Genomic DNA, 27812 nt, shown 5'->3' with positions numbered 1-27812 from the left:
TCTCCTTCCCTGCCCACCGGTGACCCCGCGCTGAGGAGTGGACGTGAAGTGGCTTTGCGTGCGGCGCCCCGGGACGCTCGGCCGCTTGGGGGGTCCCCCGCATCGAGGCTGAGTGGATGGGAGTGGACGCGGAGCTGCGGATCTCCAGGCGGGTGTGGGGTTTGAGCCGCTGACCCGGGGGGGGAGTGGGGGCAGGACGCGTCAGAGGAAACCGCTTGCCGGGGCCACCCGTCCACCCTCATGGCCCTCGGGGGCAAGTAGTTGAACAGGAGTGAGCCGAGAGAGAGTGTGTTCGCCCAGAGAGTGTGTTCGCAGAGAGAGAGTGTGTGTGGGAGCCAGAGGGATAAAAGGGAAGAAGAGGGACTTTTGCTCCTCCACCTAATCATGCCCAAATCCATCCCCAAGAACAAAAACGTCTCCTGGGTGAGTAGCAGCGAAAGCTGTGTGTGTGTGTGTGTGTGCGGGGGGAGGGGGGAGGCAGAGTCGATCATTTTACAGGGGGAGGGGAGCCTGGCATACTGACAAGAGGTGCTGTTATGTAGGATATTTGATTTTATTAGTTTGTGGGTTTCTATGTTTTTGACCTCCTCGGGTTTTGTTTTGAAAAGCCCATGGGAGGTCTATTATATACTTCCGTCTTTTCCGTCTCTTGACTTTTCCTGTGAGTGATTGTACCCTCTTATCACTCTGCCCATTGTGTCCTGTCAGGAAGTTGCTCCAACTCCATAGTAGAACACAAAAGCCTCTGGGGCAATGTGTGTCTTCCGAGGTTGCTCGGAGAGCAGGAGTAGTAACTCTTTGTTGTGACAGGCACCACAACAACTATGCCCCCCCCCCACCCACCCACACACACACACACACAAATACCACATATCAAGTGTTGACTCTTTGAACAGTGTCCTCTCATGTCACGGAGAGGAGATCAACCTACCAACCTCAGATTAGGCGCTTTCTCTGTTGTCCTTGAGGGCTCTTAACAGATGTGCATCCCGGGAGGCTGTAAACCCTGCTCTGCCACTGCTGTACACCTCCCTGTCCACATAATAACTGAGCCGCACGCTGCCACCACCGCCGCCGCTGCTGCTGCTGCTGCTGCTGGAAATGCGGATTACTCCAAACCCACCAAATGAAGCTTTCCTGGATGAAGCCGGGCTGGCGAAACACAAGAGCAAGGTGCAGCAACAACACATGGCTGCTGCTGCTGACGCCACTCTGCTCGGGCTTGGCCTATATGTCAGCCAGCCGGAGTGACCCTGCCACCTCCTGAGTGCAACCTTTCCAAATGGGATGAAATACTGTCGGATAAGAGGAGGACAGGATTCGAAGAGAGAATCAGCCCAAGGGGATAAGCCATGGTAGAATTTGCCTGCTTTTCTCTGTGAGGGCCGGTATTATTTCTGGAACATTGTTTTTTTTTTTTTAAGGTCAGGCAGATGTTTCTTTTCCAGCTGGCCTGTGTGTAGAGCAGAGGGATGTGATGTAGGGAAGGGTAGAGGAGAGGAGAGCAGAAGGGAGACAGAAGCAGCAACTCTGCCTGCAGCCTGCGTGCTTGCCTGCCCTACCTGTCTGCCTGCGCACCCAACTCCACTCACCACTGAGCAGGCTTCGTGCTGCGCATGCTTCTGCATAAGAGGCTTAAAGACAGATGTGTGTGTGTGTGTGTGTGTGTGTGTGTGATGTTGTGGGGGGAGGGGCTTGTATGGGTGATTTGGTGTATGTTCAATCTGGTATATTCATGTTTGTTTCATTGGCTTTAACCTACCATGTTCATGTGCGAGTCTATAGAACTGCATGTGTGTCCTCAATATCAGTCCATCTGTGCGTGCCTTACAGCAGAGTGGAGCAGTATATAGCCTAGTAGTTGCATCAAAGTGGGAGCACTCACAAACCCTCTTTTGCTGTTTTATGTATTATTAAAATAGCCTCTAATTTTGAAATCTGATTTTAACTAATGACAAACCATCATCATTAAATCAAAACCACTGCTACTCTATATGTAGATGTGACATATTCACTTTTTTCTGTTTAATCTCTGTATCATACCGGGAGGTGTCACTGCAAGATTTCAATGTGCACCCGGTTTACTAAACTGTGTGCTAATTGTATTAAATTGTGTGCTCATTTTACTGAATTGTATCTCGTATTACTAGATTGTGCACTCATTTTTGTACGTTGCGCTCATTTTACTAAATAGTGTGCTCGTTTTACTAAATTGTCCGCTCATTTTACTAAATAGTGGGCTCGTTTTACTTAGCCTACTTGCATGCTCATTTTAGTCAATTAAAACAATTTAGTAGGCTAAAACGAGCAAACGGTTTACTAAATGAAACGCACAATTTAATATTAGCACACCATTTTCTAAAATGAGTGCACGATTTGGTAAAATGAGCACACGATTTATCGGTAGGCCTATAGCCTACAACATAAAAAAAACTCTCAGTGCAGGCTCCAGCAATAAACATTTCCTCCTGATAACTACTTCTGTTCCGTTAAATCAGATAAAGTTGCATAAACTTATTTTCATCGAGCTGGGAAGGCGGCTTTTTTTGTTTTTGTAGCAAAGACTTGTTTCATCATGGTGGTGACATTAATAGTGTGATGATGTCCACCAGCCCGGTCTGAATAGGATATTAATAGTGATGAATAAAGGTTAGTGCTCCAGATGTTTCAGTCTGGCCAGAGTTCAGACGCCATGCTCCCCAGCCTCGTCTGCCACCCACCCCTCCCCCTCTCTTATGTAAGCTGCATGAGGCCGGATCGCTTTCCCTCTGCACCAACATCAGGGTCTCATTCTCATGAGACTTTTTAGTAGGCCTATAGTGACGGAAATATCCCCCCCCCCCGTTCATCTGCTGTCCCCTGAGTGTCTGGGTGCGCAAACACTGAGCAGTGACGAGGCCGAGGGGTCCTCCGAATATCCGAATATCAAACTAACTTCACCTCGGTGGCATGGAATCATTCGAACTTAAGCATGCACCATCGTTTGAGAGCAATACCTGAGTTCCGCCTTGTCATTTCGCACACGGGCGTAGCAAGGGGTGTCCCAAAATGATCCCAATTTTGTCATGATACAAAACAGTACAATAGATCATCAATTACGTATTAAAAGACAGCCCTGCACATCCATGTACGTTTAATGATTTATTATCTGGTTGATTTTGTAGTCTATTTAGAAAAAAAGACCTTAGGATTTGTCCTCAATTACCATGGAAAATTGTGCACAGCATTAGCAGTTCCCTGAAGAACTGCATGACGATGATAGCAGGGGGAAATCCTTGATATTTCTGTAGCAGGTTACATAAACCACTCGCCCATTTAGGCCTACCAATTATTCAACATTGTTGTTACTCCTTGTGTCCCCTGAGTGGTTAAAAATGGTTGCTACAGTGTAATGAGAAAACTGTTAAATACAATGACATAACATGGCACTTATAAATCAATAATCATCCCAGCCTACTCTATGGCTACAGCGTGACTTCCCGCTGTCCCCAAGCAATCGAACGTATCGGTCGAAACAAGGGCAGTTTCGCTCTGCAGTCTTTGCATTATTTCGTGAAATTAATTTGTTTAAAAAAGTTTTGTCATCAGACAGTTTATGTGAATGCGAGATCGTAGCCTAATGGCAGGTTGGAGGAGAGTGAGTCGAGCAACAGATGCCGCACTGTGAAATAAGCCCTTAATTCCGCTAAGTCTCAGGAGGGGTAACAACACAGTAATACAGACTGTGTGTGAGGACCAGTCGTATGAGCGCTTCGTTGCTGATGCCGTCACTAGTTTGCCGAAGCCGACTATGCACGATCGTTGACAGTCCTGTCTGGGAGTTGGGAGGCACAGCCAATAGTCTACGTAAAAATAATAACGATGTAATTTCCACGCAATTTCGTCTTGATTTAGAAGTCGACAACCAGGCCTTTGACAGTCACCACAAGGATTTTTAACGGACCTGCGAATCTCCGTGACTCTTTTTGGACCGGTCAATTTAAACCTTTGATTTACTTAAGTAATTCCAGTCGTGGAGGGACGGAAGGCAATACGACTTTGCCGGCATGCCGCCCAAGAAAAAGGTAAAATACCCTTCCAAATCTTCATTATGTGTATCTTTTGCGGATGCAACTACGCGCATGTGTGTGTGTGCGCGCGTGTGTGTGTTTGTGTGTGTTTGGATAGGATGGTGCCATTGGAAGAGAGTGCCATCTGTTGCGTTGAGCTGTAATCCATGAGGTTGAGCCTTTCTGCCTCACTGCATTCGTTTATTGGACACTACACACAGCGGCGGACAATAATGGACTTTTCTATGTGGGTAGTATTGTTAGCCTTGGTAGAGAAGCAAAACATATTTCTCGTTTTATTAGAATATTCAATACTTGTTGCCTGTTCATGGGATCACCACATATCCTTGATTATGAAAGTACAGTTCAACCACTCTGCAACAAAAGGATTGTTGTGCTCTCCGAAATATAGTATTGTGTGATAGGCCTATAGAAGAAAGTGTTTCTGATGCAGAATACTGTTGGATTGCAGTCATGCACTGCACAAGCACAATCAACCAGGTTGCTCTTAACTGGGAAAGCTCCTTAGTTGCCAATATGATGTAGTTTCCTGTGCTATAGGCAAACTGGGGGGTGGGGGATTCTAGCAATGGAACTTGCTAGAACATGTTAGAATCCAATTTAACTGGATTATTTCTCATAAATTCTCCACCGCTCTGTGAATGCACAGCCTCTAGGCCTACCATGAAAACCAAACATGAGTCTTGTCAATAATTAACGTTACCTATTTGCTTGTCTTGATTGCTGGACATAGTTACTGGAGGCATCACAGGATATGCAAAGAGCCAAACTGAACAATCGGCACTGGTTCATGTTGCAAGGTGTACTAACAAAGAAGACACAGCTTGTTCATGTTGCAAGGTGTACTAACAAAGAAGACACAGCTTGTGTGTTTTGTCCTAATATTGCTGACTGCCTAAGGGGAGTTTGCAGTTGTCTCTTTTTCTCCAAATCCTGGATTGACGCATGCAGTCCTAATCTCCTTACAGAGAAGCAATCATGACCAAGAGCAATAGGACAGAGAGAGAGAGAGAGAGAGAGATAGGGGTGAGAGTGATAGAGTGTATACTTTTGTTGTTGCTCTGTACCAAACATTGAATACACGTTTCTCAGACTTCTGTAACATCATCAAACTCCCCCCTTTGATTAGACTGCATGGCCCATGCACTGTACTCCCCCCTTGACTGCAAGGCCCATGCACTGTACTCCCCCCTTTGATTAGACTGCATGGCCCATGCACTGTACTCCCCCCTTTGATTAGACTGCATGGCCCATGCACTGTACTCCCCTATTTGATTAGACTGCATGGCCCATGCACTGTACTCCATCTTCTGTGTTTACCTCAAGGGTCTTGCTGTTGTGGCAGCCTATGGCTGCTCAAATGATTTATTGATTGAACCTTTCAAAAGCAGTCAGTGTAATGCAGTGCTGTAGACACAAGCTGATGAAAAGGTGTCGCAACCCGGTGCAGGTCTAATGACCACAGACATGGTTACTCTATAGAGAGTCCTGTCATGAGTCACATTGGGAGCACAGGAGGGCTCCCATCACTGCCATCAACTGCACTATTGTGTACCGGAAGTCTTTCAGTTAGGATACTATATTAACAGCCTCAAACGTTAAAAGGATATCCTTTGCTGAAAATAACTCAAGAAGGTCCACAGAAGACAGGTGGATGACATTGTCTGGATTGTCTGGTCCTAAATGATTTTGAATCTCAGAAGGAGACAGTATGCAAAAATGTGCCACTTTTTTGAAGCATGCTTGTATAAGCAACTGATATCATCCTTAAAGTGGAGGTTCAGTATTTTTCGAATTAGGGTCTATTTTTGGATGATATTGAGTGTAAATTTTCATGTGTGACTAAAATTATGTTAATGAGAGTAGTTTTGAGTAACATTGTAGCATTTGCAACTTCATTTAGCTCTGAGGAGGTATACCTAATGAAAACTAACTGTTAAATCAACCAAAACTTCTTTGTTGCTTTAATAGGAGAGGTGGGTAGGACACACAGGGACATTGACATTATGGAGAAATAGTGTAGGAACACCTCAGCTAAGGCCAGAGCACACTTAACTGCATACAGAGAATTAATCTTAATTAGATTACTGACCTGCTCCACATAGCATAGTGCTGATTCCTGAGTTCTAAAGAGGTTAATGTGCACTTAAGTCCTGCTTCTAGGTGTATCCATGTACAAACACGGAAAGAAAAGACTGACCTGCTGTTTAAAAATATGTACTGGTTGAGTGCACAAACGTCACAAGGGACAAATATATTTCTACAAACCAACCTTTTCACTTTACTTACTCATGTTCAGTTCTGATAGTCATTTTATTGTAGACTGTGCTTTTAATACTTAATTAATACATGTGTTTTATTTTATTGCATGCTTTATCAGGAGGTGAATAGTATATACTGAATTTCTGATAGTCATTATATTATAGACTGTGCTTTTAATACTTAATTAATACATGTGTTTTATTTTATTGCATGCTTTATCAGGAGATGAAAAGTATATACTTAATTTTAGACTTAGAATTAGTAACTTGCAGTGCTATTTATGTACCGGTACTTGCATTAACGTGTAAGGTAACTCAGAGGGGTTTGTCTGTTGGCTGTTAGCATTCAGTTGTATGAGTAGCTTTGGGAACTCAGTACAGTGTCTGAGTCCCAGACCCTCCCTGTCAAAGTGCTGCCTGCTGGGGTAGCAAAAAGTGTAGGAGAACAAGACTGACTTGACCCCATAATTGTGAAACGTTCTCTGGTGCAGTAAGTCAGTGGCTGTCCTTCTTGCATTGATTTCTAGCTGCTCTATACAACCAGGATTAAACTGGTTAATAGAGGCAAAAGTTCACTTTATTGCTGCTCGTAATTCTGTTCAGTTTGAACATTCTTTTAAAATGCATAAACACTATTCTTCTAGACAGGCAGAAGGATATTGTTCTGTATGTGTATTTCATCTGGAACCATCAGAATTGCACATATACTATATTACTATTTTACCCATACATACATCACATCTAGTGTGCAACATCCAGTTAAAACAATACAACTGTTTATCAGCCAATGGTTATGGTGTACCCTTTGACACCATTTCATGCCTTATCGACTCAGGGTGCAGATAAGGCCATCTCCAGAATAAACTCATCCTCTTGTGTTCTATCCCATAACATTGTGCTTGTCAATCAACGGTGTAAAACAGCTAGCCAACAATTCCTACCACCTGAATCATTTTCTTTAGAGCACAATGCTATTAACCCTTGTCTACAGTAATCCAGCTTCCAGGGGTCACGATTTGCCTGGGATTCTACTTAGTCTACTTAAACAGCCTGTAGTCTGCATTGGAGGCCCTCTGCTACAGTCCTAATCTGTGGAGTGTTTTACACTTCCCTCACTGTCAGCAATACTCTCTGTTCATCTAGAGAACACAGCTTCAATACTCTCTTCTCAGTGTGTAGAGAGAACACATTTCATATTCTCTTTCAGATTAAAACTCTTTCATGTCCTCATTAATTACTGATGAATACTGGTTCATTAATAAGATACGTTATGACAAGACACACCCCTCTCCTGTTTGATCTCAATTTTTGTAATTTAGTCAAAATTATATTTTCCAAGTGTATGCCACTTTAAAGACAACAGTGTTTCCCATTCTGTCTGAAAGTCAGCTAAATTTGCCCTGTGTGTACAGACCAAACAAAAATAAGTCCGGTACTCGGAGCCGGTTCTGCACATTCCCCACTATACATGGCCTTTTTTTTCACTAGAACCAGGAGCAGCTTTAATATGAGAATAAATCCCACATGAAGGGAATTTAATAATCATCCCGCAGGGCTTTTTCTTTTGTTCAACTGGGAATGTCAGAAACAGTCAAGATGAATGTTCCTAAGAGCCTCCGCAACTGAAAGGACAGCAGAGCAGATCAATGAATGCATTAGCTAACACAGACAGTTTACCGTATTCTGTGGCAATATGAAATGAGGGGATATAAATATATAAAGCTGTTTACAGGTAGTGCACTTTGCAAAATGCAGTTGAACTCATTGACCTGGTGGCTAGCGCTAACTTTAGCTACCCTGCTTGCCAGTTGGCTGTCTGAGGCATGAGTCACTGGCATGGTTGAATTTTTGTTATGGGAGCCCATCTCCCCGATCAGCAGCACTTTGTGTGTGGCATGGACGTTAAAGTGAGGCTACTGGCAAGAGATAAAAAGGCAGGTGCCTGTGCCAGCGCTTTGGAGGACTCGGTCTCCTTCAGGAAGGGCTGCTGCCTGGAACAGGCCTCTCAGCAGGGGCGGGGAGGGGATGGGACTTACTGCCTTCCACGTCATGACATAATCAAATTAATGCAACCATGTACCTTCAGAGGATGCCACTGGGATGGAGGAAAGGGGGGATATTCAGCTCTGTTTTTATACTGCCCATCATACACAAGATGTGTTTGTGTAAAGAAATTCAGTAAGATACATTGTTGATTTTACATGATGTGGCTAATATTTGTGTTGCCAAAACAAGCATAAGTGTAGCTCATTAGTTCAATGAAAAAAAAGTGTGTTTGTTCCTGCCCTGGCAGGGTAATGTCTTGGTGTCTCTTGATAACAAATTATACAATTCATGGGGTCAATGGTTATAGGTGTATGTGAATATGTAAATGTGTAATGAAAAAAACAACATGTAGCAGTTATACTGTATAGTGATTATAATCTGTAGAGCTTTAATGGTCAAATCTTAATGCAGCCCTCACTGCTGACTGCATAGCCTGTGACTGGCTGTTGGTCAGTGTAGCCTATTGTTTATGAGTTCATCTGTGTGCTGTAGCTCTGTCAGTGGGACGCCGGCTTGCGGGATCTGGGCAAGGTGCTGGGGTAGCAGATGTCTGTGGCGCACTCACAAGGAAACTACATCAAGTGCCTGTGTGTTATTTATGGCACAAATCACACAGCCCACACACAGACCTGATGGCCACCACTTCCTGTCAGTGTCTTAGGAATTTGTTTTGTATGGCTTATGCACCATTCTTCAAACAGAGTATTGTAGCTATGGCTGCAAAATTTATATATCGAATCATGCTTTTTCTGGCATCATTTTTGAAAGTCAAGCTTCTGTTAAAGGTTCTGTTTTTCTCTACGAAACTCCCCCTCGCTCGGTCTGAAGCTCTTTTCCTTTTCTTTGCATCTTCCGTCAAGGGTCTGCCATTATACACACGTTTGCAACAATCGCTAGCGTTTCGTTTGCCTGCCTCTGCTGTGGATGCAGGATGTAAACTGATCCTGCTTCGGTCGGCGGGTACGATACACTGAACTTGCAAGCGGGATATTCTTCCTATAGGCAATAGGGGCGGGCGAGAGAGTCTTCATTCGCCCTGTAATGAGTCATTTAACCATATACCGACTTACGTTGCCTGGTGTCCCTTTAAATTTCTGTTCAATTCACTTCTGTCTGTCAAGGAGTATGACATGAATATAAAAAAATCATACAGTAGATGTGACAAAATTAAATTTTGTCACAAGAGTTGTGAGCTGCCTAATTACTGTAATTGCAGCCTTTGTGATTAGCTAAAAGTGTAGCTTACAAGAAAGTGTGGTTTGTGATACGTTTTGTACAATTCGGTTTTATTTATTGGTACAGTTTCAAAGCAATTTACAGAGCCCAGAGCCTGAACCCCCTAGAGCAAATACTGAGGCGATCTTGGCAAGGAAAAGCTTCCCTTTAACAGGAGGGATCCTTGAACAGAGTTCTGCTCATAAGGGGGACCCATGTGCAGCCTATGTTGTACTGAATGCTGCCAAGCCCTCGAGAGCTCTGCACACCAAGTGAATTGCTGGCATTGCACCGAATCCTTGGAATTGATATGATTTCTCAGACTTGGTGAAAAATGTGTTTCTTAAAAAAAAATTGATTGCCAAGGAGAATTGAATAGGTACTTTGTCACAATATTGAAATAACTGAACATGTTTGGAATTATTTTTTATATTGGTACATTGAGAGTATATGCTGCACTTTAATAGCTGACAGTAAATTTAAAATGAATTACCTTCAGGCCGTTCTCATTTCTCAGACAATTGACTGAAGGCAAAATTTGGGGAATCGAAAATGTTTGTGGTCGTAAAGTGGGAGTGATGTATGTTGTGACATGTCTACTGTCATTGGGACATACACACCCCTGGGTTAGGTCAGGCATGATGACGATGCTGTGTCAAGGAAAAGTCAAGGAAGGGTCAGACAGTTTAACCTGGTGATACTTTTCAATGTGACTGTGGAGTTTACAAAAATATTTGTTTACAAAAATATGAGAATATATATTCACTAAATATTCACTAAAAATTAGTAGGTATAGGTATAGGTTTGGTTCTCTTAAAATGTATGCGTGTGTTTGTGGGGATGTGACTAATGTGTGATGAACTAGATCATCTTGGCTGTCCTCTGGCAGAGATAATTGAGATTAGGGGTATGAAAGTGTTTAAAAATCAGTTTCTCTCTCTCTGGATTTGTCTGTGTACTGCTTTTTGGTTGTTTTCTCCTTTACTCCACCATACTTGATTATTTTCTCCACATATTGAGGCTCAGGGCTCAATGTCCACACATAAACTACAACGATAACAGCATGAAGAACGATATCGTTAGGGATCACTTTCAGGGGTGCGTTTCCCAAAACCATAGTTGCTAACATGTTAGCAACTTTGTTGGTTGGCAATGGGAAATTGCATTGCAACCAACAAAGTTGCTAACTTAGTTAGCAACGGGAAGGGAAACGCGCCCCAGATCGATTTCGAGAACGATAAAAAGCTAACTTCATGAAATTCTAGCCATCTAATTCATCAACATGAGGAGAGACTTTCCTTATCGTTTGTCAGTGTGGATGCTTTTATCGTTATAGTTATTCACCTTATTCCGCCACGGCCATTTTAGAAATATATTTTCTTCCGCCTTGTGCTCAATATTCCTGATGGCTAGTTCCGGCTAATTAGCATCATATTGCCACTCATCTCGACAGAACTCTATCTCAATGTATCGCAATGGATGTACTGCTCAACAGGAAGTTCGGACACAACGCAAGCAAATATGGCGCCCCCTGTATTTGCGCGTGGAATAGTAGTCTGTTTTGCCTTTGTAGTGTTTATGTAGATTACACAGAAGCTACAATATCGGCACAGGATATGTGTTATATGAAGTTATGGTATTTCAAAAAAATCCTAGAATGAATGGGCTTCTATGGGAGTTAGCAGAGAGGTGGTCCCTCCAGCCTACGTCAATTCTTCTACTTCCGGGAATTCGCCTGCCCCCTTGAGACGGACACGCCTAATAACACTACCTCGTCCGTAACGTTGGTTACCCGTAAGAAGAATGGTTAGCTTGTTCGGTTGGAGGGAAGCTAGCTTTGACGTAATCTCTCTTTCGCGCCGTAGGGAGATAACCGTATTGTTTGGATAAGAAGCTCAGTCCACCTTACTGTCTATGACGGTAACTCATAAGCAAAACCTAGCATACACGACCGTATGTTAAAGGAATTATCCGGAGTAAAATGCACTTTAGATCAATTTACGGATGATTGGGAGTACATACGTTGAGTTGACATCAAAATCATGTCATTCGGATGTGTTTTGAGAAAGTTCGATTTTACCGTTTTTAGTCAAAACTCGTAAGCCTGGAAGTGACCAGGGCATGTCATTTTGCCGCTACAAAACGCTATTTTTATACCTCTTCTACAGTTCCAAACAACATTACACTTATGTGGTAGTGAGTAGAGGGTCCCTAAAGCCAAACCGAAGTATACTGAGGTCTTTATGTGGTCGGATAGAGAGTCCAGAATGAATTTCATCAAGCCAGTACCTTTCCGGAAATGTTGCTGCTGCAGCTGGCATCTTTAGGGGAAAGTCCGTAGGAGTTCGGTTTGGCTTTAGGGACCCTCTACTCACTACCACGTAAGTGTAATGTTGTTTGGAACTGTAGAAGAGGTATAAAAATAGTGTTTTGTAGCAGCGAAATGACATGCCCTGGTCACTTCCAGGCTAACGAGTTTTGACTAAAAACGGTAAAATTGAACTTTCTCAAAACACATCCGAATGACATGATTTTGATGTCAACTCAACGTATGTACTCCCAATCATCCGTATATTGATCGAAAGTGCATTTTACTCCGGATAATTCCTTTAAGGTAAAGCATTACACAGAGGCAACCTAATGATAATAAAAAAAAGTAAACCTAATTTTTTTTAAAACGGCACTAATCATTTCAGAGGTTTTCGATGGATTGACCGTAGGTCGGAAAAGTGGAAAGAAGATTAGCTTCAAGGCTATAACTTTTTTGTTTTGTTTTAGCATGACTGTTTTTGAAGATGATCATGTGTGGTAGCTTCAACATTAACACGACTTGGTGAGGATGATATTAATAATAATACATAAATAAATGTTTAACTTTGATGACTTTGAAGGCGAAGGAAGTGTGAGAAGAATTTCTGTGTATCTATCATATGAGTTACAAGATTCAGTTCGATGGCTAACGTCACAAAGTTAAGTGTGAGTCTGCGCAGTACTGGGGGGACCAACTGAAAAATCGTTCTATTTGACTCAGTGCCCTCCATAATACCTCCATGGTGCCCTCCCATTGAAAATGACGGAGTCTGTTCGTCCATTTCTTTTACTGTGTATGGTCCGTCTTCATGCAGATCTGTGCAGATCTGACTTGATGTGATGCATGCTGGGTTGAACACAATAGACCCCTCCAGAATAAGTCCCGCCTCCGTAACTTCCGTATTCATCCAACTTCCTGGCGTCGATTGTCTATGGGAAATAACATGCCGTTTCGAAATATCATACCGGTAAAACATCTGTAGGTAGCGAAGTAGAAAAAGCTGGTGGGCAGATTGGCCTACACACTTCTGCCATCTAGTTTCCACTGGATTTTTTGATTGTCGGTGCCGTTTAAGTAGTATACTATAGACTATACTACTTAAACGGCACCGAAAATCAAAAAATCCAGTGGAAACTAGATGGCAGAAGTGTGTAGGCCAATCTGCCCAGGAGCTTTTTCTACTTTGTCACCTACAGAGTTTGACAGGTACGATCTTTCAAAATGCCATGTTATTTCCCATAGACATTTGACGACCGAAGGTTGGATGGATACGGAAGTTAAGAGGCGGGACTTATTCTGGAGAGGTCTATGGAGAGTTCTGTCTTCCTCTCTGATAGGCCATTTGCTAACTCTCTCTCTTCTCTGATAGGCCCTTTGCTAACTCTCTCTCCTCTCTGATAGGCCCTTTGCTAACTCTCTCCGTCTTCCTCTGTGTTAGGGTTCGGCGGACCGTCAGGACAACAACACTGAGGTGGAAAAAAATGCACAGGTGCAATTGGAAAAGGCAAAGGTAGGTACCCATAGATGTATTGTTTTGTTGTTTTGTGCGAGCTAATAATTACAATGATTGTTTTTAACCGACATTTCACCTCTTTACTACCAATTAAGAATAACATTTAGTGAAGCAAAGCAAATAAATTACAAGAATTTAAACACTAATTGCTTGTAATGAGGAGGGGATGGTATTTAGCTAACCTAATGTCAGAATCGCTATGGACGGCGCAGCTTTAGTCATGGTCCAGCTCCCTCTGAAAATGAAAAGAATTCCCCCGGCCCTGGTTAACATGCTCCCTTAGGTACAATCTAATTGAATTCCAAACAGACAACCGTTTTGTACTGGCCTGGCCTGTTTTCCCTGTGTCTGATCCTCAGACACAAAGGTGGAACAATTAGTGGCCTGATTGGCATGCTGCTGACGTTTGACTTTGTGGTAAAAATTGCATACTAAACCCATTGAAGCTCTTGGGCCTTTCATGCAGGCTCGTCCGTTGAGAGATGCAAATTTAGAACCGGGAATGACTAAATCACTGTCATCTGTGCTGAAGGCATCGCATTGAGCTAACTTTCAAAACTGCAGACATTCACAAGAGACTTTTCAGACATCTGCCTCTTTCAAGATATTTTGAAAAATAACAGGCAAACTGAAAAATTGCTGAAAATTGCTCCTTGTGTGCCTAAGCCACACTAATGCTCCCCCTCTTTGAAGATTTCCCCCAACATTTAGGGTGCTTGTTGCTTTTGCTAATCCCACTTCCATTTCAGCAGTTTTACTTCAGTCTGACTTCTGGTGTTTCAGTGATTAAAGCTCATCATTCTGTCTATTTAAAGCTATAGACATCTGCACTTTTGTATCTGGTGTATTGCTTGAAATACAAAGGCATGGATAAACACATATTCACAGACACAAGGGCACACACACACACACATTCACATTCACACACATTTCAAGGAATCTTAAATAGATACAGTCAACACAGTCATATTGGAAACTGTAATGCAACCATGTTAAATGAATTATGAACAAAATAAATGGATTTTTATTTTATTTTATTAGAATTATTAGTGTTTGCTGTCGGCCATGAAGCACATGTGCTGTTGCTCAAGTGCTGGACTCAGCAGTGTTTCTGTCTCACTGCTTCCAGTGCAAAGTCACACAGCAGTCATAATGTAACACACACACACACACACACACACACACACACACACACACACACAACCACACACAAATCCAGATGCATGCATGTACACATACACAGCAATATATTGGCAAGACAAATTCATAAATTTCCTAGAAGCACTGTGGAGTAAATATTACATAACCTAACAGAGTCATGCCAGTTGAGAAATCTAAATTGCACACAGATGTCCTATATATAAGGCCTTAAAGCGTTTTTTTCTTATGTCTTTCATTGCCTTTTCAGTACAAACCTGTTGCGTTTGCTGTGCGTGCAAATTACACCTACACTCCTGCAGACGATGATAATGTGCCCATGCCTGGACATGGTGTGACCTTTGAGGCCAAAGACTTCCTGCATGTTAAAGAGGTGAGGGCGACATGGATAGTGCATCTTGCATAGGGAATAGCTGTATTACTTACAAACAAAGGTATTTACCAAAAACTGGCTTCTAAGATCATCTCAGGCTACGTAAATAACGATGATTTAATTAATTGAGTGTTCAGGGCTCAATTTCCAAACTTGACTTTTGTAATTTTTAAAAGTCGTCTAAAATGTATTAGCTATTTTTCATTATAAAAAGGAAGGAAATAGATTATTAAAATCGGTGAGAACGGTGAGAAAGATGTTGTTATTGTCTCCAAACAAGTCCAAGTGTCCAAGTCCATGTATATCCACTCTTCCCTCTACAGAAGTTTAACAATGAGTGGTGGATTGGCCGGCCAGTGAAGGAGGGTGGTGAGGTGGGCTTCATCCCCAGCCCTGTGAACTTGGAGACCATTCTGATCAGACGAGAAGTGCAAGCCCGCAAGGCTGCCAAGGCGCTAGCCAAGTACAAAGCCATTTCTTTCTGTCTAATCCTAACCCTAACCCCCAACCACACCACTGCAGCAAGTGCTGCCACCTGAAATCACCAGTGCAGTTATCATTCTTTTCTGATTTTGTCTATCAGTCACTTTGACCTGACTGCGACACTGTTTCTTCAAATGTATCTACTGTTGTATTGAGACTTGTATATCCATCCATCCATTTTCATTGCAATGGTAGTAGTCGGTGGCAGTGGTCATTGGAGATCATTATTGAGTGTTGATGGCTAGCATGACTAATGCTAATATCTGTCGTTGTGCGTGCAGTAAATTAGCTGCGGCTGCTGCCACAGGGGACACATCAAAGAAACCTCCCCCTCCTCCTCCGGGTAAGTTGCCACATCCTCAAACACAGTCTGTTTAAGAAAGAGGTCAGAAATTCTCCACGACTCTAGGCAACAGATTAAATGTAATGTCATCACTAAAGAATTAGCCAACGTTTGATTAGACCATACCTGTAACACCTTTTAGTTCTTTGGCATAACTTCCAGGTCACTGAACCAATAAAGCTTATTCATTCAAGTTAACCTTGGCTACAGCCTGCTGATGAAACTGTTGCTTCCTTAGGGGGGGGGAACAACAACTTTATGACTATCAAAGCAACAGGCCCTGAGTCTGTGTGTGTGTGTTTGTGTAGAAGTCGGTTTAGAGGGCTGTGAGCCTGAGCCGGGAGACTGCAATCCTCGAGCCCTGGCCCACACTGCTAGGGTCAGTCCCACCCCAGTCCCGTCCCCCTTAGGCAAAGACAAAAAAGGGGCCTTCCTTAAGAAGGTAAAGGTGACAACCGAGCATGCTCCTCCCAGACTCTGTCCTCGGCCAAACTGCCTCCATACCTGCAGCTTTCACGCGGTTCTTTGGGGCTCCCGCTCCCTCTTTTTCTCTCTCTCTTTCAAACTCTTGGCAGGTCTGTCTGTCTTAATCTACTTTTCTCTTTCTGCTCTATCTGCTTCCTTTTCTGTTTCTTTTCTTGTTCTTTCTTTCTTTCTTTCTTTCTTTCTTTCTTTCTTTCTTTCTCTATCCATCTGCTGTATCTATTATTTTGCACACTGTGCATGAATGAGAAGTTAGGCATCACATGATCATTTCGCTAGCCTGCATGCCATCACTGAATCTATCTTTTTCGCCTCTCCACCACAAACAGTCCAGCAGGTGAAGAAGAAGTCGGTAAGTTTGTGTTTGTGTGTAAAAAATACACGTCCAGGTCATTTGTGTTTTTGTGTGAATAAATACACGTCCATATTTTTTAAAACTGATGCCATCAGTGCTGCCATTGGCAGTGCCAACTGTCATCCTGTCTGTCACTGTACATAGCCCGCCCCATACCAGATAAGTAGCCTAGTTATTATTGGTCCAATGGGAGAATTACCGGGGCAGTCTAAAGGGGTAGGCCAACGTTGAGAAAGTGTACCACCTATGTGAGAGTCTTAGGCTAATAGATAACCACCTAGATTTAACATTCCATTGACCTCCATTAATTTTGCCTTACCAGACGAGTTACTGTGTTTCAGTCTGTTGCGCAACGTCAGGTCAGCTGAGATGAGAATCGCTCCGGTGTCAGCCAGACTAATAGAAACACTAAAGAATACCGAAATGTATAAACACCTTACTCATTGACACATAATGGACACATTCATTTTGCATTATAATACAGATGTCTGACAGTGCCAAGCTAACAATCCCCTACAACTTGCTTGAAGGGCTATAAGCAATTACATACATCCAATATTTCACTTTGCATGTTAAATCTTTATTGATTTTCGGCATGCTTGTGTGTTGCTCTTTCATTTTTATTTGCTCCCACCAGCTATATTGTTGTGATGTGATCTGTTGTGTAATAACCACTAATATTTTCATTCAGTTCCTCGTTGCTGTGACTGTGATGTATGACCTTATTTCTAAAGCTGTGTTTACAGTGCTCTCAGTAGCACATAATAATTGATTTCCTCTGTAATATAGGGGGAGCAATTGGCTGCATATGATGTTGTGCCTTCCATGCGTCCTGTAGTTCTTATGGGCCCCTCACTGAAGGGTTATGAGGTAAGGTATCCATAAACTGCCATTCACAAGCTTTTTCCTTCCAAAAGCAGTCATGTTTTTATTTTGTAAACCTTCATACATAAATTCATTTTGCAGGTGACAGACATGATGCAAAAAGCTCTGTTTGACTTCCTGAAACATCGCTTTGAAGGGAGGTGAGGAGCTGGTTTTATTCATCCTTGTGGAAACTGCTGTATTATGTTGTTGCAACATTTATACTGGACCTTTACTATAATTGAAAGCATGACAACACTTCATTTTAATTGTCCTGTAATTTATACTATGTAAGCCTGTTAATAAATAATGCAGTGATGTTTTATTTTCAAAATATGTGTTTTAAGTATGCAAGTTTACTAATCAAAATATTGTTACAGTATGGTAATGTTTACGACTAATAAAAATGTAATGTACCAAGTGCGTTAATGTTATTAATATGCAGAACTTAAATTACAAGAATGGTATTGTGGCATATGTTAGTTAAAATTAGATGTCTTTGATTCCCTGGTCTCAGGATATCCATAACTCGGGTGACCGCTGACATTGCCCTTGCTAAACGTTCAATACTCAACAACCCAGGCAAACATGGCCTGATAGATCGCTCCAACACACGCTCAAGTTTAGGTAAGGTTTGATTTTCTATGGCCTTTCGCTGCCCAGCAGCAGTTTCTTATCTCACCTGAGAAATACATTCACTACAGCACCATGAGTCCCTCTGAAGTCAATTTGCAGCAGGGACTGTGCTGAATTTGAATTTGTTCTTGTTTTGTTCCTACAATCATCCTGTACGTCACTGTCCTGGTTGTCTACTGTTTCCCAGTTTGTCTTTTCTTTAAAATATTTCTTTGGACCATAGGGTCAGTAAGTAAGGAACGAGTCAGGGAATTCCAAGGTTTTTTGTATGCATGAAATTCCAATTTGCAGATGTCAGTAGATAAACCATGTTACTGGACTCCTGAAGGCACTGCACTACATATGGTCTTCATTCAGTGAAATGACTGTGCTAATGAAAATGTGCTAATGTGAGGAATAACTATGTGGCGGCATTCCTCTGTCTACACAGAGGTAGTGAAAGAGGCTGATGAAATGCTGACACTAAATGCATTCATTTCACATGAATGCTGTGAGTGTAGCACAAGAAAAATATCTGATAGAATCATAATGGACTATTGACGCTATAAATATGTGTCATTCCACAATGCATCATAGCTTCAAATGTGTATCTTATAATTTACACACTGCCCACTTGGAGTCCAAAGTGATGGTCAATTTTTACTTCAAATGACATCTGATTAGAAACGCCTCACATTAAGATTCTGTATTCACATTCATATGCCATACATGACACTTTCATATGGGATACCTATGAATGAGTACTTCTGAATGTGTCCACACACACATAGGCTGACAAATGATAGATATCAAACATAGAAACATTGGCAGTATTCATTTGTCATTCATGTGGTGGTGTATTACACTTGAAGGCGTTGTGTATGGTTTCATTAGATTAGATTGAATGTGGTATGGAGTCTCAGTGTAAATGCAATCTATTTATTTTTATGATTTCTAAACTTAACCATGTACCATAATTGGTGTCAGGTTCATGGGACCTTTTTGAATAACATGACTTTGCACTGATTGCTCCCCAACACATGATATATAAGAAAGCGCCAACAACAGCATTTTTACTGTATAGCTGGAAACAGCTAACCTATAAAATACACACATTCTTACCATTTCATTTCACAGTAAGAAACAGATGATAAAAGTGTAAGGGGGGGAAATAGGAATTATTGCACACATTATATTATGATACATTTATATTTAAAAGCTGTAGGAATGTAATTGTAATTTTTGCTGTAGGAATTTTAATTGTAAAATAACAGCAATCAAGGCAGAGTTATGCAGAACATGACGGCATGACACACTTTATATTATGTCAGCCAGTCATGTTGTCTAAATCAGGATGTGTAATTGCGGAAGGTGCTTCTGCTCACAGTGGGCAGTTGTGCAGATACACTCACCCACACATACACACAGCTCAGTCCCTCTCCTCACAGCAGCCCCGTGTGAGGCTGTGTGGTGGCAGCGTGTGAGGCTGTGTGGTGGCAGGGATCTGATTGTTCTGGTTCTCTCCACTCTGTCCCTGGTATTGCTCTCTTGCTCCAGACAACGCTGGTACGTATCTTGCATTACAGTAACAGTAGTAGACTGTCTGTGTGCCCCTAAACCCATCGCTGACCGAGTCGAGCCTCCTTTACTCCTCCAGTACCTCCATCACCCAGAAACCTTTCGGTGACTGCTGCTAGATAAAACATATGGGCTTTGGCTTGCCATCATTTTGTAATCATCAGATTTTAGTCACTTGTCAGTGTTTCTCATGTATTCGCTTCTCACTGAATACAAGCCAATGTTCTCTATGTTTGAGAGAGTGGGAATCTAGTGAGGTCTTGTGAGTATGCTAAGAGTGTGCTGGTGAATAGTAGGATCATGATTTCTATGTTTATCCCCCTGAACATTTTTATACCTGTAAATTTAGAAGCAGATCATTTAGTGTGACTTATAAATATCCAAAGTGAACTTATATTAAAAAACATGCTACTAAACCAAAAACCCATCAATAATATAAGTTATGTCTGACAAATCTATCATGTAATGATGTTTATAAGCTCAAACATAATAAGGTATTGCATGCTACCTCAGTGCTCAAGCCACAGTAGTAGGATTCCATTGGAACGCCATCCACAGGAAGTTATATGTGGGGCCAGATACGTATGATGAAGGGCCACTCCCACCAGGAATGATAACTATAAAGACAACCCTAACTATAACGACACGAGCGCCCACACTGACCAACAATAAGGAAAGTCTCTCCTCATGTTGATGAATGTGATGGATTCGGATTGTCTGTCAGCTTTTTATCACTCTGAAAGCGACCCACAATGATATTGTTGTTCATATCATCATTGTTATAGTATGCAGCAAGGGCATCATTATTCAAATAACCTGGAGCAATATTTAAAACTATTGTTGTTGCTGTTATCATTATAGTTATCGTGCCTGGTGTAAACAGCCCTTAAAGGGAGACTATGTTCTACTACTAAATCGAGTAACACCTCACTGAGATGGCGCACTGCAGTTAGGATAGGAAGAGAGAGAGGGGAAGTGCTGTGATGGGCCTGTCCCCACATCCCCTGTTGTTGCTCATGCAGCCCAGATCCAGGGAGAGGTGGAGAGGATCTTTGAGCTGGCCCGCAGCCTGCAGCTGGTGGTGCTGGACGCAGACACTATCAACCACCCCCTCCAGCTCAGCAAGACTTCCCTGGCTCCCATTTTGGTCTATGTGAAGATCTCCTCGCCTAAGGTAGGAGTTAGGCATCTATCTATAGTCCTTCTGGTGTTTACATTTTACCATTGGTCATTTTGCAGACACTTATATCCTAATTGACTGTCAAAGTTGTACATTTATCATTTATAGTGTAGTGGTTAAGGAGCTGAGCTGGCGTGCAGTAGTCTGAAAGTTGAGGGTTCAATTCCTGGCTTCCACTGTTGTGCCCTTGAGCAAGGCCCTTAACCCCAAGTTGCTCCGGGGACAATGTAATCCCTTGTAATATAGTTGTACATATGTAAGTCACTTTGGACAACAGTGTCTGCTAAATGAATAAATGTAAATGTATCATTCATGTTCTTATCAGCTTGTGTTCTTCCTGGGCATCAAGCCCATAAGCGGGCTGTTAGCACAATTCTCAGTTGTGCCATAAGAACAAAAATAATGGCAAGAGTGTACAGTTCCATCATCTCAACAAAGCAAGGATTTGAATGTCTGTCTGTGGTCAATATGCCCTCCCCCCTCTCTCTCCCCTTATTGCTCAGGTTCTGACAAGATTGATCAAGACCAGGGGGAAATCTCAGACCAAACACCTGAATGTCCAGATGGTGGCAGCTGACAAACTGGCCCAGTGTCCAAATGTAAGACAGCACCTGTTGTCTTTTCATGAGGAACTGTAGTCCTTAGTTTGGCACTTTGAGTCCTCAGTTCCTTATTCTTTTTAGTCCTATTTTCTTTTTGTTAGCAGTAGCCTTTCTCATATGGGGTTGATTAGAAAAGCAGTGGATGTTGATAATATTGTTGTTTGGAGTGTTGGAAGTTCCAAAGTGACATTATCATTCTGTACACTAACCCAAACATAAACGCATACCCTCATCACATCTCTCTCTCTCTCTCTCTTACACACACACACACACACACACACACACACACACACACACACACACACACACACACACACACACACACACACACACACACACACACACACGATTACACAAACTGCAGGAGATATTTGACGTCATCTTGGATGAGAACCAGCTGTCTGACGCCTGTGAGCACATAGCGGACTACCTTGAGTCGTACTGGAGGGCCACCCATCCCCCAGAGATGGAGCCTGCCAACCCCATGCTGGAGAAGCTGGCGGAAAACACCCTCCCCATCAGCCCAGCAAAGGTACTGTAGTACTAACAATCCACAGCCCACTGGCACGCTCCCCACGGTGCACTTACTGCCTATACCAATGCACCATCGCCATCACCATCACCATCGCCATGGAAAAAGCCTTTTGGCTTATGAAATCTCTCAACATTTCCAATTTTTCCCCCCGCTTTTGTTTAAAATAATCATCATCAGTTTGTTGTGTAATCGTGAAGATGAAAAACAAAAGGAGGCAAATACAGCAGTACTTAAAAACTGTCAGAGAATGGACAAATTAGAGATTTCCTGTTGTAGTATCATGCCTCAGTTTTACAGAGCTATGCGAGCTTGCGTGTCAAGAGCCAGGCATTTTCAGGCTCTTGCATGAAACATATTATGTAACACCCAGTAGCTACAGTACAGTGATTCAACCTACATCAATGTAATTATTTACCCATTTTCTTTTTCCCACCCCCTGTCCATGTTACAGAGACGAGGAATGCGTGGATTAGTTTCTTTAGTTTCAGTGCTTACGCCGCTACAAGCCAGAAAACAATTACAATCTTCTGCTGAAAACATTTCTGATAAATGAATTAAGCTTCCATAGTTCCTCTTTGTTGCAGCGTTTATTTTTAATGACATTTCAAGTAGAACCGCTTGAATTTTGCGTGTTTGTAGACAAACTAACTTTCTACCGACAGGGCAGTGTAGATGCTAAGTGTGACTGTAGTTAGCACTGCGTGGCTTTTCCACTTCCTCCTCTGTCCCTAGGTGCTTTGTAGATGGTTGATTGTATCATAGCTATATTTCAAGTTATACCATCATTTTGTGTTTTCTCGCATTTTCCATCTGTCCCCACACCACATCTCACTAACATCGTCATGGAAATGCTGAGAAGCCATGAGGTAACAGCAGCTCAGGTGAGTGAGTTGTAGTGACGGGCCACTAGGACACAATAGAAACCTGTGGCCAGCTGTGGAAGACTAGGAGTGTTTGTGTAGTGCTATGTGGGTTTTTTTTCAGGACTGTCTTTTGCCGTTCATTCTGGCATTAGTGGTGGTTTTGTGCAGTAGCACTGGTGTTAGCTAGCTGTAGCACTGTGTTTCAATGTTGATGGCAGAAAGAAAAACTCAGAAAGAATGTTACATTTTATACTGTATGTAACAAAAAACACACACAATATACACATCAGACCAAAGTAATGCTTTGAATTGGTTACTCCAGCAGTAGCAGCAGCCACTTGTATTTCTTGAGGCAAATGGTCTTACCATGGTTACCCATATTTCCTGTCCATGGTAATGACTGGGGTCTGGTGTACGTGTATGTTACAGGACAACAAGGACGTCCTCAGTAGTGTTCATAGAGTCATGTGATGAAGTGTGTAAACTGACCTCTCATTGCAGCAGTAAATTCCGTTCTGTTAAGGACCACAAAACTGAAACCAGTGACTAAACTGAACCTTCTAAAACAAGGTCACTTGTGACTCATTGGTCTGATGTGTTCTTTAACGCAGCAACAACCATGTTATAATCTACAACTTGTTGCATGCAAGGTATGGTTTTGTCAGAAGGCATTCACTCAATGACATTTTGTTCTGTGTGTGTTAATATGGGTGTTTTTGAGAGTTTAACTGTATGTGTGTGTGTAAGTGTGTGCGAGAGGTTGAGAGATAGGGAGAATGTGAGACAGAGAGAAGGAGATAAGTATTTGTCTTTGTTATGGGGATTGCGTTTGAAATGCTAAATTGTCTTAATCACAGGAAGAGCCCAAAAGTAAGAAAATGGTTGCCACCAAGCGGAAAGGATCCCAAGAGAACAGTCCTGACCAGCCTCCCCCGGAACCACGAGAGGAGGAAGAGGAGGAGAGGCTGGACGAGGAGGAGGAGGACGACGAGCAGAGGCCGCTGAGAGGCGAGTCCAAGCGGCCTCAGCACGTCCACCACCACCACCGCCACCGCCCCGCAGCCACCGCTGCGGCCAGGCCCGAGCACCACAACCACCAGGCCCCGCAGCCGCTGGACGTCGAGCTGCTGCCGGGCCGTGAGTCCGTCTACTCCGAGTCGCGCCGACGCTGCGTCCTCCTGGAGGAGGACGACGAGCCGGCCGGCGAGGTGTACCACAACACGGTCAGCCACAGGGACCACAACCACCACCACCACAACCACCAACACCACCGGCAGCAGCACCACCACCACCACCACCGGGCCAGCGGCGGCGCCAGCGAAGCCCTGGTGATGGAGGACCACCACTACCAGGGCCGGGACTACGAGCTGGAGCACAACGAGCGCAACCGGCAGCACCGGCAGCACCCGAGCCAGCTCCGCTCACAGCACGAACACCACCACAGCCACCACAACCACTACCACTACCCGGGGAGGGACGGGGGCCGAGACAGGGACAGGGAGGTCAGGCGCGGAGACGCCGGGGAGTGGTCCAGAGAGATGTACATTCAACAGTGAGCGCAGCTGCATTTGCACAAAACTTTTGCTCTCAGGTTGGAGACTCGCATTTCCTCTCCCTGGGTTTGTTTTGTTTTGTTTCTCCTCATCCTCTTCTTCTCGTCTGTCTTGCTGTTTGTCAAGGTTTCATTCTACTGGTCAGGGGACAAAGGAGTTCTGACCCTACATTGTGCCAGTGTTTATGGATGTCACAGAATTTATGCTATGGAAACAAAGTCAGTCATTGAATGCTGTTGGAACATTATAGCCTAGTATAATCTGCAATAATCAGTGCAATTTCATTTCTACTGTTCTTACAAATCTATCAAATCAATTAAATAATTAGGTCTGGTTTAGTATATCAAGCAAGTTGGGTAAGACATAAACCATCCACATATCAGAGATACAAAGGGATCACTATTGTAGTGCTCAAACATTGTCTCAACATTAAAACAGTGAATTCACCTCGGCTCACCTCAGACACTGATCCCTGAGCACAATTTGACTGATCAAGATTGCTGCAGCAAATCCATTTTTTGATTTATAGGAATGATTAATGAATATTATTGGCTCTTGGTATTACAAAAAAATGACTATGGCTCTTGGCACTCATACACAGAAGTATCAAGTCTGATATCATATAAATGGAAAGATTTCTAACGTTGCAGCCAAAAAGTATTTTACTGTATGTATTTCATCAACCATGCAGAAGAGGGTGCCTCATTGACCAAGTCCCCTTGGTCAGGTGCCAGTGACACAAAAACAAGATGTGATGTGATAGTGCCCTCTTGAGGCAGTACTGGTTTGTTGACTTAGGCTTGTGACTGAAAAATGTATTTCTTCCATTAGACTTAGTTCTCCATTTTCTTTCATGTGAGCCAAACTCTCCACTCAATAGTTTTGAACTGTTCTGTATTGAAAACAAAGTAAATTAATGCACATGAAGGTGTGTTAACTCTTACTGTATGCCATTGCATATATTATGCATTATGAATGCACACCACAATAGTAATATCATTGATTTGTATTAGACAAATGAAGAACACGCGTTGATTATGCTGTGTAACATTTAGTGCAGTGTTTAGCTTTCATAACGTCTGTTTTATATTTAACTTCATTTTAGCAATGGGTAATTCAAACTACCCAGTGTGCACGGAAGTGGTATTGATGCTTCAGTATACCAATGCAAACATCAACTCAAATGTTCACTTTTATTTTCATGATGATTCTGTTAGTGATGTGGCAATGTTTGCCTGTTGAGCTACCCTTAACACTATCCTTTAAAGCACCTATGCACGCAAAAGATCACATCAGCTACAGTGTCCAATGTCTCAGTATTGTCTCTAACTAATAACACGAAGAATGTGGGTGTGTGAGTGTAGTCATGTCAAGAATTTGATGTTCTATTGTGCCCTTTGTGTAATACCAAAAAGTATGTGCACGAGCCATTTACAAATCACATGGCAGGAAATAACATGGCTTGATCTACAGTAGCCTACCTTTCATTTTGGTCAAGACCACCCCTTTACACTCATAGTGTGGTTATAACAGACATAAAAGTGTGTGCTTCTGCAAATATGTTAATTTGCAATAGGTTTATTGTATGCCACAAATTTCCTCCAATAATGTTGAGCCCAGGTTCATTATTTATTTATTTATATTTGTGCCATTCAAAGTAATATAATAAATCCATTATGCACTGTTTATTAATGCCATTATTGCATTAGTTGCATTCTGTCACAACACATTCAAATGTTGAAACGGATCTAATCACTCATGATGATTAATGACAGATGACTGTGTTTTCATGTTCACCTCATACTGTAGCAAGCATCCTAGCAACTGTGTTTCCATTTTAATCACAGTAAGACACTAGTACTGAAACTGATCTATGTAACTAACAAATGTGTGTGTGTACATATGTACACACACACACAAACATACACACAACTATGTTGTTTGAGAGCTTCCTACTTTTATACAGGAAGAGTTCAAGCACTGGAACATGTACTATATGTATTAGGCTGTTGGGAGCATGATCCCTATTTTTTAATCACGTGGACACTGTGTTTAATCCTCTATGCATAAATTTGTGACAATATAGCTTGAATCCTATTTCTATGCATTTGTATATATGTCATAAATGCCTTTGTAGATATGGAAATCAGAGTGAGCACTGAAAGCACCTGTCTTAACTCCAAAACCAGAGGTATTTTCATTTATTCAGCAAGTATTGGAGAAGGAGAAAGTTCCGGATTAAATGTCTTTTAATGTACAATGCTGGCATGTGTTTTACTATGGAATAGTGTCTGTCTTTATTACCAATGCAAAAATGAAAGATCTGTATATTTTTTCCACCGATTTTATGGTTGCTTTATGTAACAGATTTATTTTCCCTATAAAGCAACATTTCCAGAGTTTCAGTCACAACATGAGATTACTTTTGTTTGCAATTGCTTTTTTCATTGTGTGAGGATTGTGAATGGAAGACAGATTTAATGGAATCAGAGATCTACTTCATGAGACAACATCTAATTTCTTTCAACTCTCCTGTAGCCTATGTCAGGGCGCTTACGGATGTCCTCACCTCTCTACCTCAAGCTCTGCTGCGCTTTGAGTAGGTTACTCGACCATGTTAACTCATCATCAGAAGACTTACCTCTGGGCAATTCCATGGAAAATTAAATTTTTTGTAACATCCATAACGCCAATAAAATGTAATAGTATGGTATGATGGGAATGATTACATGAAATGTGAGCATTTGCTATTTTTGGCTGAAGAATGTAAAGGAGGAAAAAAAACAAAAAATGAATGTTATCATTCACATCCTACAAATGCCAAGGCATTTCACTGGCGTTATGGATGTGACAAAAAGTCCATTTTCCATGGAATTGCCCCTCTACCTTTCTCTCCGTTGTGTTCTATAGAGCCACACCACACCACACTACCACCATCCAGGTTCTCTTCAAGATAAACTCTTCAATTTAGTCTGACAATGTGAAGTATGAAACAAAATATTATTTCTGATTCTTGCTGAATGATTTATACACAAACAAGCACCATAATGTGATTTAAGGATAACCAAGGAAGGTTTAGCTACAGACAGATTTGTGGCTCCAGCATTGGATTATTTGCTGAGATTTTCTCAGGTGTAGGCTTTCATACTTTGATATAATTAAGGTTAATTAAGGTTTTCACAATATTAAAGACGGACTTCAGCAGTTTATCACACCCTTACATCTCTTCTCTGTTCCCAAAAGTATACATTATTTATTTAAATTTTTTCAGGGAAACAATCCCCTTATGTCCTTTAAATGGCTTAAATGCGATGTTAAACCTTTGGGAATAGGGATCCAGCCTGGCCATCTCACCACACACTATTTTAATTCACTAACCTTTGGGAATAGGGATACAAGGATAGGATACAA

At 42.2% G+C, this 27812-nt stretch overlaps 1 protein-coding gene across 1 annotated transcript; it reads left to right on the top strand.

The window, feature by feature from the left end:
- On the top strand, positions 1-26671 carry cacnb2b (calcium channel, voltage-dependent, beta 2b). Its single transcript, XM_076295407.1, has 13 exons — positions 1-423; positions 13342-13413; positions 14825-14947; positions 15271-15410; positions 15712-15773; positions 16082-16215; positions 17401-17481; positions 17578-17636; positions 17993-18102; positions 20691-20842; positions 21352-21447; positions 21815-21982; positions 23706-26671. Exons 1-13 carry the CDS (start codon positions 385-387, stop codon positions 24402-24404), a joined length of 1935 nt encoding a protein of 644 aa, XP_076151522.1. The 5' UTR covers positions 1-384; the 3' UTR covers positions 24405-26671.
- The last annotated feature ends 1141 nt before the right edge of the window (positions 26672-27812 follow it).

The sequence above is a fragment of the Alosa pseudoharengus genome, unplaced genomic scaffold (assembly GCF_046254945.1).
Source record: "Alosa pseudoharengus isolate Yale_2024_CS ecotype anadromous, Long Island Sound unplaced genomic scaffold, YU_APseudo_1.1 YU_APseudo_1.1_scf_2, whole genome shotgun sequence".
Classification (NCBI taxonomy): Eukaryota; Metazoa; Chordata; class Actinopteri; order Clupeiformes; family Clupeidae; genus Alosa; species Alosa pseudoharengus.
Note: the sequence above shows the minus strand (reverse complement) of the source record. Positions and strands in the feature narration are given on the sequence as shown.

Coding starts and splice junctions, on each gene's coding strand:
- cacnb2b (XM_076295407.1), top strand. CDS start 385: ATGCCCAAATCCATCCCCAAGAACAAAAACGTCTCCTGG. Junction 13,414..14,824: donor TGCAATTGGAAAAGGCAAAG/GTAGGTACCCAT, acceptor TTGCCTTTTCAG/TACAAACCTGTTGCGTTTGC. Junction 18,103..20,690: donor CAACACACGCTCAAGTTTAG/GTAAGGTTTGAT, acceptor TTGCTCATGCAG/CCCAGATCCAGGGAGAGGTG.